At 34.3% G+C, this 12,582-nt stretch overlaps 1 protein-coding gene across 5 annotated transcripts in view; it reads right to left on the minus strand.

Moving 5' to 3' along the window:
* Positions 1 to 12,582, minus strand: part of SLIT2 (slit guidance ligand 2) — a 347,237-nt gene that overhangs the window by 87,738 nt on the left and 246,917 nt on the right. For all 5 annotated transcript variants that reach the window (XM_077881285.1, XM_077881294.1, XM_077881275.1 and 2 more), the window contains 3 exons: positions 9,678 to 9,749; positions 9,122 to 9,193; positions 226 to 297 (listed from right to left, as the gene is read on the minus strand). In XM_077881285.1, the coding sequence (XP_077737411.1) occupies positions 226 to 297; positions 9,122 to 9,193; positions 9,678 to 9,749 (216 nt within the window). The remainder of the gene's footprint in view (positions 1 to 225; positions 298 to 9,121; positions 9,194 to 9,677; positions 9,750 to 12,582) is intronic.

The following is a 12,582-nucleotide window of genomic DNA, read 5'->3' on the forward strand; positions in this document are numbered from 1 at the left end:
CATTTGTGACAGGCAGACAGAAAGGTTTTGAGACAACTTTAAAGTACTGTGTCTTCAAATAAATAACCACCATCAATGTTAGCTGCACTAGACTAATCTTTTCCATTTCATTAAATTATGTCATTTGGGGTCAAGTGTTTCTGAAGTCTCTATAAACCTATGAGATGGCACACTGACTAAAATATAACGCTTGGTTCAACAGATGAGAAATAATTGAATACTTACAGCAGCTGTAAGGAAAACAGTCCTTCAAATAAACTTTTTGGGAGTTCCGTGATTTTATTTCCATAGAGGACACTGAAAAAAACATAATTTAATTGCAAAAATCAGACATCAAGCTAGCATAACAAATTGATCCAACACATATGTATTCAGGTATACAGGAGGTTACTGAACACTCCATATATCATAAAAGCTATAGTTGAGTAAACAAACTTTAATTTGCAGATATGTTTTTTTTCCTGATTATAGATCAGATATACACTGAGGAGTTTAGAAAACGCTAAACCACAGGGGTGCTTGGGCACCTGAGTCAGTTAAGCAACCAACTCTTGATTTCAGCCAGGTCATGACCTCAGGGTCATAAGATTGAGCCCCATGATGTTGCTGGGCTCCACACTCAGCAGAGAGTCTGCTTAAGGTCCTCTCTCTCGTGCTCCCTCTGTCTCTCTCCCCCACTTTCTCTCTCTCTAAAATAAATAATCTTAAAAAAAGAAAACACTGAAAAACAAAGAGGAATTAACAAAAATGAGCAAAATTCATGCTTTCTTGCCCTTTTATAGACGTGTCCACTGTTAAATTGTCATATTTTTCAGCACACACACACACACACACACACAAAGTTCATATGTAATGAGTGCTTATTATATTGGTAAGAAGTAAAACACATCTAGAAAAAGGTAAGGTTTCTGTAACATCATGTGTATGCTTGAGAAACCTAAGATCTGTGAAGAAAGTGATCACTGACAGGAATACAGAAACATTTTTGAAACGTATGTTTCTCCAAAAATATGATCAGGAATGTATCCTTATGGTATCCACCTCTGATCAGCCACTGAATGCCACCACCAAGTGCAAGCATGGCTTAGTCCCTCAGTATACCTGGTGCCTAGCATTCATTTGAGTATGCGGTGATATCCTAACATTGGATTGATGAGTGATCACTGTCTGAGGAGTGGAATGAAAAAATAAAGTAGCAGGGGAATAAATTAAGGAATAATTTAAAAACTGGGTGAAATGAGGGAATTTAAAAAAAGATTTTATTTATTAATGAGAGACAGAGAGAGAGAGAGACAGAGAGAGAGAGAGAGGCAGAGACACAGGCAGAGGGAGAAGCAGACTCCATGCAGGGAGCCCGACGTGGGACTCAATCCCAGGACCCTAGGATCACAACCTGAGCCAAAGGCAGATGCTCAACTACTGAGCCACCCACGTGACCTGAAATGAGGGGATTTTAACAACAAATGAATATAAATGGGTTCACTCATCATGCTGGCTATTAATAATAGGTCTGCAATGATGCCTATGTACATTTTTTGATGCCTATCTACTTTTAACCCCCAAAAGTAGGAAGCCATAATTATGAATAGGAAAAAATAGAAATTATTATCCTTAGAGGGACAATCTGGCATTATATATCAAGAGTTGTAAAGACATTCATGAGAATTTTTACATAGTTTTGCTCTTGGGAGTTTAAGAAAATAATCAGAGACAAACAGTATTTTATGCACAAAATGTTAATCACGGCCTAATTTTTAACAATGAAAAAAATAGACACAAACAAAATGTCTCCAAACCCCCAACAAAGGTATTAGTTAAATGCATATTTCAGATTGATAAAAATTGTATTTTGAAGAGTATTTAATGACATGAAAGTGATGATGTAACCTTAAATTTGAAAAAAAAACCTAATAAAACAGTATATTCTAGCATGATCTTGATTTTATTTAGAAAAATATACACCTGTATACACATAAAAAAAAAAAGAAAATCTCTGGATGGCAGGCACTTTGCTATTCAGAAGTGATTTTAATTTGTATCTATGTATTTTTCATTTTTTAATTTTCTCTACAATGATTCTATTTCTTCTGAGAATAAGAAAAATAATCTTTTGGAAAGACATGAAGGATGTCATATGTAAAGGAGAAAGCTGAAATAGGAATCTAAATAATTAATATGTTTGGCAGCAGTACATGATTTCTGTTTGAAAAGGAAGAAAATAACAGTACAAGAGGAATGAATATGAGTGAGCGAAAAGCTGTTGTTTCCTTTTAAGATGTCAGTGAGAGATGGGATGTATTACAGTATAGGAAGAAAATTCTCAAGGGAATAAATAAATATAGCTGGACACTATGTGGTGTAAGGAGACATTCCGTTTGTATAGGTCCCAGAGGTATAGTTATTATATAGCATAACACAAAAACTCACTTGTGCAGAATATAAATACTTTAAAAAAAAGGTAAGTCAATTAGAGAAGAAACCACTAAAAAAATATCAAAGAGTAAAAGAGAAAATTCTATATTGTCAGGGTCAAAGAGGTAAGGGAATTAAGAAAGGATAAGCAATAACTTGTATTTTTAAGGTTAAGAATAAGAAAACAGAGGGCTTTTGGAGACACACATAAGCAGATCAAGGTGGAACCATTTCAGGATATTCGATGCAATGCCATTCAACTGATTAATTTAACAATATATAGCATATACTTATTATGTGTCAGGAACTTTACTAGGTTCTAAGGTTGGTGTCCAATTAAGCTGAATCCAATGGTTACTTGCTGAATATTCATCATTTACCCTTTAGCCAGGCTAATATGAGTGAGTTTAATGAAGTATGATTTCAAAGAGCAACCCAAAATACCAATTTTGAATACTGAGGGAGTTTCATATTTTGAATACATTGAAATATAAGAAGAAAATAGGATGCAAAAAAGTTGTGGGGGACCCACATAAGAATTAAGGAGCAAGTTATGAAACTAGAAATCAAATATGAGAAAAAATATGGAAAGAACACAAATACATGAGGTAAAATAACATGCTACTAAACCATGAATGAGTCAACCAAGAAATCAAAGAGGAAATAAAAGGATACATGAAGACAAATGAAAATGAAAACACGATGGTCCAAAACCTTTAGGATACAGGGAAAGCTATTCACAGAGCGAAGTTTATAGCAACACACGCCTTCCTCAAAAAGCAAAAAAAAAAAGTCTCAAGTGAACAACCTAACCTTACACCTAAAGGAGTTGGAAAAAGAAAATTAACAAAACTCCAAACCAGTAGAAAGGAAGAAAGAATAAAAATTAGAGGAGAATAAATGAGACAGAAACTTAAAAAAAGAGAGAGAATATAACAGATCAATGAAATCAGGAGCTTCTTGGAAAGATAAACAGAATTGATAAACCTTTAACCAGACTCATCAGAAAAAAAAAGAGAGACAGAGAGAAAGAGGACTCAAAAAAAAAAAAAAACCAAAAAAAAAACAAAATTAGAAAGAAAAGAAATAAAAACTGACACCACAGAAATACAAAGAATTAAAAAAAAAAAAAAAGAACTACAAAGAATTATAAGAGAATATGATGAAAAACTATACACCAACAAATTGGACAGCTTAGAAGAAATGATAAATTCCTAGAAACAGAATCAGGAAGAAGAGAAAATTTGAACAGACCGATTACCAGCAATGAAATGGAATCAGTGAAAAAAACAAAACAAAAACAAAACAAAACAAAACTCCCAACAAACAGAAGTTCTAAAGCAGATGGCTTCACACTACTAAACGTTTAAGGAAAAGTTAATACCTATTTTTCTCAAACTATTTCAAAAAATGGAAGAGGAAGGAAAGTTTCCAAATTCATTCTATGAGGCCAGCATTACCCTGACACCAAAAAGAAGAGAACACAGGCCAATACCTCTAGTAAACACAGATGTAAAAATCCTCAACAAAATATTAGCAAACTGAATCTAACAATACATTAAAAAATCATTCACCACAATCAAGTGGGATTTATTCCTGGAATGCAAAGGTGGATCAATATTTGCAAATCAACCAACATGATACATCACATCAAGAGAAAGGGTAAAAACCATATGATCATTTCAATAGATACAGAGCCTTTGACAAATTACAACATCCATTCATGATGAAAACCCTCAACAAAGTAGATTTAGAGGGAACACACCTCAACATAATAAAAGCCATCTAAGAAAAATCCACAGCTAACATCATCCCCAATGGTGAAAAACAGATCTTTCCCTATAAGATATGGATGTCCGTTCTCACCACTTTCATTCAATGTAGCACTGGAAGCCCTAGCCATAGCAATCAGACAAGAAAAAGAAAAAAAGGCATCCAATTTGGTAAAGAAAAAGTAAAATCTACACTAATTGAAGATGACACGGTATTATATATGAAAAACCCTAAAGACTACACCAAAAAACTACTAAAACAGATATATTAATTCCATAAGGTCATAGGATACAAAATCAATATACAGATATCTGTTGTATTTCTATACATTAATACTGCAGTAACAGAAGGAGAAATTAAGAAAACAATCCCATTTGCATTTGCAGCAAAAAAAAAAGAATAAAATACCAAGTAATAACTTAACTGAGGAAGTGGAAACCTGTACTCCGAAAACTATAAAACATTGGTGAATGAAACTAAAGACAACACAAATGGAAAAATATTCCATGCTCATGGATTAAAGAATAAGTATTGTTAAAATGTCCATGTGACCCAAAACAATCTACCGATTTGATGAAATCCCTATCAGAAAGCAAATATAAGCTATTGGGACTATATCAAAATAAAAAGCTTCTTCAAATCAAAGAAAACTATTAACAAAACTAAAGGCAATCTACTGAATGGGAGAAAATATCTACAAATGATATATCAAATAAAGGGCTAGAAATGACATATCCAAAATATATAAAGAATTTCTACAACTCAACAGCAAAAAACCTGAAATAATCTGATTAAATAATGAGCCAAAGACATGAGCAGACATTTCTCCAAGAAGATATACAAATGGTCAACAGACATGTAAAAAGTTAATCAACATCATTCATTGTCGGGGAAATGCAAATTATAACCACAATGAGATATCACCTCATATCTGTCAGAATGGCTAATATGAAAAAGACAAGAAACAACAAGTGTTGGCAGGATGTGGAGAAAAAGAAACTCTCGTGCAGTGTTCTTGAGAATGCAGACTGGTGTAGCCACTGTGAAAAAACAGTATGGAGGTTCCCCAAAAAGTGAAAAGTAGAACTACCATAGGATTCAGTAATTTCACTACTGGGCATTTACGCAAAGAATATGAAGATGCTAATTTGAAAAGATATACGCAGCCCTATGTTTATTAGCAGCCCTATTTACAATAGCTATGATATGGAAGCGGCCCGAGTGTCCATCGATAGATGAATGAATAAAGAAGACATATATACAATGGAATACTACTGAGCCATTCAAAAAGAATGAAATCTTGCCCTTTGTGATAATAGGGAGGGATCTAGAGAGTATAATGCTAAATGAAATAAACCAGTCAGAGAAAGACAAGATACCATGTGATTTCACTCCTAAGTGGAATTTATGAAACAAATTAACAAATAGAAACAGAGACAACCCAAAGAACAGACTCTTAACTACAGACAGTGAACTGATGGTTACCAGAGAGGAGGTGCATGGAGTGATGGATGAGACTGAAGGGGATCAAGGGTGCACTTAGAACGAGCACTGAGTAATGTATAGAATTGTTGAATCACTATAGTGTGCACCTGAAACTAGTATCACTGTATGGTTAACTATACTGGAATTAACATGAAAAAAAAAATAAAAGGGAAAAAAGAATTAAAGGGCGAATAATTTAGTAGGTTGTTCATTTGGGGCTTTGCTTTAAAGGTTGTCTCAAACAGCACAAATAGAGGTTAAGAGGTGTGTCATATGTATATTATGAAACTATTTTCCCCCCAACAAATCATTGTTTTCTTTATGATCATGTTAAAAAATAGATGTTTGTTATTAATGAGGCAATTTGGGTACATGGGGAAATACAGAAGAATATCACAAAATAATTCGTATTATTAGACATAATTACTATTATTAGATATATGGCATTATTAGATAGATGGACTGTCAATCATAAAATGTTATAATAAAGAAATACTAAATGTGATGGAAATGAAGTTTCTCTCCAAAAGGTATAGCAATACTAGAGCTGGTATAGTTTTCTTATACACAGTGAGATCAAATCAAACAAGAAAAAATAAATTAAAAACATAAAAAGTCCAAAGATCAGGGCAGAGAAGCTGGATGAGAGTCAAGAAAATAGGACCAACATCCATAAAAACGGGGAAAAGTCATGTCATCACATAAAGATAGAAAGTGAAAGAAGGCCAGTGAGAATCTGTGCTACATTCCTAGGAGGTAAAGAAAATCCTTAAAAAAACCCCCACAAAACTGTAAGATGAAAATGAATTCAGCTGAAAAGAAAATAAACACCCGAGGGATTTGGATAATATCATCCCAATACCAACAGTGACAAATTGGGTAGCTTCTCTACAGTTTTCTAACACATAACTTACGTCCAGCATACTCTATACAGTGTACACGTATGCCGATCAAGAATTGTTTTATAGTCCATGGGACCGATAGGGAAATCTTCAGCATTTCTTGTACCTGCTACCAGAAAGAAGCCAGGAACTGTAAGCCCAGCCTCACCCTTGCAAGTTTCAATGTTAGGACAGTAGGAGTAGGAGATGGCAAGAGCCGGTGGCCAGCCTAAAAAATGCTCAAAACAGAAACCTGTAAGATAGCTATCCCGAGAAAGGTGCGATGAGCAACTTTATTATTCAAATAAATGCCAGAGAGCTATACTTAAAGTTAAAAGTAATATATAGTTGTGAATATTTAAAACACTAAGCAATTTTAAAGAGACCATGATAAAGAGAAAAATGGAGGTTGCTCCATTTTCAATGAAAACTGGTAGTGAAATATCAGGTACTGGACAGTTATCACTAATCTAAGAAAAGATTGTAGGGATCGTGAATACAGCAATCACAGCAAAATACCGCCATCCTTCCTCTGGAGACCTCTGTGGAATTCGGGAGCTAGTTTAGTGAAGAGGGAAACTGGAATAAGAACGATGATAGCTTGCAATGAAAAAATAAGAAAAGAGGAAAACTATAGGTTAAGGATCGTGGGCATAAATATTTTCTGAGATCATCAAAATTGAGAAGCATACAAATCTACTCAGAAGACTTTGCCAAGGGCCTATCTGCTATTTCTGTAATATTTCCTCTGTGCTTTAATAGAGCCAGCAGGGGAGTAATCTTACCCCCATTTTAGAAATGAGATAACTGAAGCACAAGGATATTAGTGACTACTTCAGCCCTGAGCCTCGTCAAGTGTTAAGAGCTGGCATTTGAACACAAGCCACTTAGTGTCCCAAAGGCCATCTCGCTGAGCCATTGTGCTATACCACTAAGGCATTTCTTTATTTTGTCATATGAAATAAGTTTCTAACCAGTCAATGGAAAACAATAAAAGATACTTACAGACAAGGCCTAATACACTAATTCATATATTGGATTCCTAAGAAATTATTATTAAATATTATGCGGATGCTATTGATGTCACAACAGGGCAATAAAAAGCACTGAGGATAAAATGATCCAACAGGTACATGTATCCTGAATGATATTTGCCATTAATACGTAGTATGCTAATAAAATATATTAATATACCAATAATATAATAACATATAGTGATAACATGTAATAAATTTTAACATGAATGTCAATAAACAAATATTAATGCAATTATTTAATATGAGAGACCTTTATTTACGTAAGTAATCTCCATACCCAAAGTGGGGCTTGAACTGATGACCCTGAGGTCAAGAGCCACATGCTCTACCAACTGAACCAGCCAGGCACCCTTAATAGGAGGGATCTTTAAAACATTCAATAGATTGGGACACCTGGGTGGCTCAGAGGTTGAGCACCTGCCTTCTGCTCAGGGCGTGACCTGGTCCCGGGATTGAGTCCCATGTCAGCCTCCCCACGGGGAGCCTGCTTCTCCCTCTGCCTGTGTCTCTGCCTCTCTCTGACTCTCATGAATAAATAAAATCTTTAAAAAAAACTGTGAACACAATAAGGAAAATGATACCACCTGTAACACACAGACTTTCTCTCTAGCATAGCTGTTTGATTCTCTTCATAAAAGGACTGTTTTCTGATGCCACGGGCAGTATTTGGGCATTCTACTTCTGGAAAACAGTTTCTACTCTTCTGTATACCACTAGGTTTTTTTAAAATAGAAATTCCCCAATGACCTAACACCCTGACTATAAGTTCCAAAAGGAAAGCTAATGGTTACAGCCTTCTGGAAAAAAAACTGTGTACATGGAGCATCAATCATCAAGACTAAGATCTTATTTCTGCAAGCATGTTCTTTTATATATATATTTCTCTATTTGCTATGAATCTGGGTAGGTATGTAATAATTTATAATATCATTAGTTGTAACTATGAGTTTACTAATAAATATATAATATTAATATAATACATCACTATATCAGTAATGTGTAATACATAATAAAATACATAACGTAGTTAATGTGTTATTATATATAAAACAATGTATAATATAATGAATACAGAGACGATAAATTATCTGTTCTATTTATTGCTTATTTTATTGATCTTATTATTTCTTTTCATTATTTATTTTAATTCTCACAACCAGAGTGTGTCCATTAACAGTAAAGCAGTAGAGCTTAAGAGTAAAACTGCAAGCAAACAAGTATAAATAAAAGTTCTCCAACCATTTCTCTCTTTTGACATTTACTGGTTTTCTTGGAGGCACAGATACTCGAAGGACCCGGCATTGGTGCAATGGCTTTACTCGTGTTCTGTCCTTTTGTGTAGCTGGAATGTTGTATTTACTTTGGACGATATTACTGTCCAAAATGGCATACACAGGACTTCATGGACAATTTGAGTAGTTTAACTGAGTTTTACATTAAACTTTGCCATTTTAGAACCTGACAGTCCATCCTAAGAGCAATCGTTAGTTGTGTATTCATTCTGCTTTTCTTTAGTGATGAGTCCGTACTTACAGTGAATTCAGAGAGCGTAGTCCTTGGAAAGCGTCCGGTGCTAGTTCAGAGATCTGATTATTGCTCAGGTCACTAAGATGAGAAATAGGGTTAGGTTACATTAAATAGGACGTCAGGGAGGATTTACAGCAGGAGAAAGCTATTTACTGCCTTTATGCATCCATTTTGCACTTATTAATGCCTGTATGAAATTTGTAACGTAAAACATCTGAAGAATCTTAAATTAAAAAAAAAATCAGACTTTTAAACCAATTATTGGCTCTTTTCTGAAATTATTATAAAAGATGCCTTGGCCTATTTTTGAAAATAGAACATCTAAGATTTGACAGCGAACGATATTGATCACATGTGTTCACACTGGTGTGAATCAATATGTTAAATTTCCCAGAACTTTAAAATATTACATAGTTTAGCTCTTAACATTGTAGCCATCAGTCACATTACCTAATATTTAAGCTGTCAAACACTCAAGCATTCATACATAAGCGAATGTCTGTATGGTCATGACCTGTATGATTTTTTAAATTACATATATTCCAGAATAGTATTCACTCACATTCTTCTAAGCTTTTTATATGGTGAGAAAGCTCCAGGAGGGATGACCTTGATTGAGTTCTGTTCCAAACGTCTGCAAGGAAAAAATTCAATTTTTAAATGGAAACGTGAGCTCTCGGGGATGTTTAATTCAAGCCCAGGATTCATGTCAAGAAGCAAAGCTGATGCTCTTCATGAGTGAGTCTTTTTTTTTTCTCAAAAATGATTACTAAAATTAATAATGCTGTGCCCTAAATGTGGAGCAAGATTGGGAATAAAAACAAGGCAATTATACAATGAATAAAAAATCTCCTCATTTTTAGGCATTACAGGTCCATTAATATTTAAGTCTGGACTTTGTATAAAAGAGAAAGCACGAATCAAAAAAAAAAATAAAAAGAGAAAGCACCTGTAAGAAACTAACTTCGAAGTATATTTTAATAACCTCTGTATCAGAAAGAGAAATGTAGTAACACTGAATAGATGTACAAGATGTTTTAGAGATAATTATAACTCTTTCACAAAGGAAATTACTGTTGAGTATTAGATTTTATAAACCTTTTATTTCCTCTACAGAAAGCATATTATAGGTTGAAAAAAGCTCAGAAGATTAATTTTGTAGCTTTTTATGAGGTAAAATCTTAAATTCCAAATCCATTAAATACTATACGCATTTTCAGCAAGACTGGCTGGACTCTGAATATGTCGTGTGAAAACCACTGTAGCCAAGTGCATTCAAACGCAAGTGTTTTAACCATGCATTGAAATCAGAGATGAAAATAATTCTACTCTCTGGTTCTGTTATTGGACAAAAACACATTTTTTTATCATTTTGTTATGAAAGACACAAAAAAACCCACACAGATTTCATTAAGTGTCTTGGTAAATATTTTATCCATCAAAAAATGTTGCCTCTCAACTTCATGTCTATCCATGGGAACATCGTAATAAACATTTTTCATCCTCTTCTCTTTGAATCCTGGAGGCTGACTCCTGGGGACCATATATCCCAGGCTCACTCTTGCTTTGGTGGAGTTTGGCCAATAAGGGGAGGCACTGCCGGAGACTAAAGGGAGGATGAGCCAAGAAGCCAGGATGTCCTCCCCTCCTTGGCCTTGGGGGACGTACCCAGCAGGGGTCCCATTTTCTTCTGAAAGTTAGCTCCTGCGGGGCTACCTCTTGACTTTGTATAACACCAGTTTCCTCCTACATCTTTGTGGCCCTGCAGATAGACACAGCTTTCTATTCTGTGTCACCTTCACAATTGCTTAATTCAGTCCTCATATGAATCCCTCTATTTAAAGACCTGGCATGAGCTTCATTTATCTGTCTGGATTTAAAAAAAAATATATGCAAATATGTAGATATATATAAATACATATTTATATAATATACAAAATATATAAATACAAATAAATACATATATAAATGTATATAGATGAATATATGTATTTATATATAAATGCATGTATTTATATTGGCATATTTATATATTTATGTACAAATACAATATCCATCTATAGAGTATACTGCGTCATATACATTGGTTCATTTTTGCTGAATGTTAGTAATACTTGAACATGTAGGTGAAGCCAACATGCAATGAACACTGAATCGAAGCAAACAAAATATCCCCAGAAGGTTAAGCAGCAATGCCTACATTTTGGTCTTATCTAATTCCAAAGTCCTTCTCCTCCCAGTTCCAGGCTTTTCTTCAACAGCCTCAGGGGTCACTCTGACCTCATCTCCACAGGCAATGGGTTCCCAACACACTGTGGCCTTTTGACTGTTGGGAACAACACTTCTTCCTGGGATGTGGCATTGTCTGCCTCTGGTTCTCTACTTGTCTCTTAATTTCTAGATTGACCTCTTGATCCTCTAAATCCAGTTAATTCTCCCAAGTTACTATCCTTTCCTTTCTCACACAAAAGGTAAAAATCCTTTTTCCATAATCGGCAACACTAGTATGATTCGGTCCCTCCAGGAAGCAGAAATTATTTTGTTTACATTTAAGATAAAGTTTATTTACAAAATACGTAAAGAAGAAAATTCCATCTGCTTGTAATGCACCACTCAGATGAGTGAGTTTTAGGTTTTTTGTTTTGTTTCTGGTATGTATATTTATTTTATATATAATGGAAATCTTACTGTATAGAAAATTGTGAGTTGTTATGCCTTATATCAAATATCGTATCACGTTTTCCTAACACCATTAGATATTTTGGAAGATGTTATTTTTAATGTCGTTATAACATCCAATTATCAAAATGGACCACAGTTCTTTAATCCTTTTCAATTATTAGCCCATTTGGTTAGTAGTAATTTTACATTATTATGAATAATATCATTTAGTTATTTTAAGACAACTGAAGCCTTACTATATCTCTCAGGTATGGTTACTTGGATCTTTCTCTCTATACCCAAGGGCATCCTTTCGTCTGCGCCTCTGCTCTCTCACTGTATTCTAGTCATTTTTCACATATTGCTCCTCTACCCGGTTTGTTGGCTCCTCAGGGGCAGATTTGCCCCAGAAGACAAAAAATAAATCGTACGAAGAAAATATGGATTTGGCATCTGGATTATTTATCTAGGTCTTGAGAAAGGGTATTTTTTTCAAAAGCTCTAAATATAACAAAGGGTGTTTAAATCATTTCACTGTTACACTATCGATTAGAATGTCATAAATTGATGGTTTAGAGACACCTTTTTTTTTTTTTTCTGTGATCCATTCTTGCAGTTAGATTTTAAGAAGTTTAAAATGTAATCAATGAAAATACAGTGAAAGCAAGCTATAGACACAACACTATTGACTGGAGGACTTTCTTCGCATCTAGGGCAATGAAACATCATTTTCTTTTCTTATAACTTTGCTCAAAATACTATGAAAGCACAAAAAAAAACAAACTATAAAGCTATGATGAGAAAAA

Source organism: Canis aureus, chromosome 2, assembly GCF_053574225.1.
Source record: "Canis aureus isolate CA01 chromosome 2, VMU_Caureus_v.1.0, whole genome shotgun sequence".
NCBI classification, from domain to species: domain Eukaryota; kingdom Metazoa; phylum Chordata; class Mammalia; order Carnivora; family Canidae; genus Canis; species Canis aureus.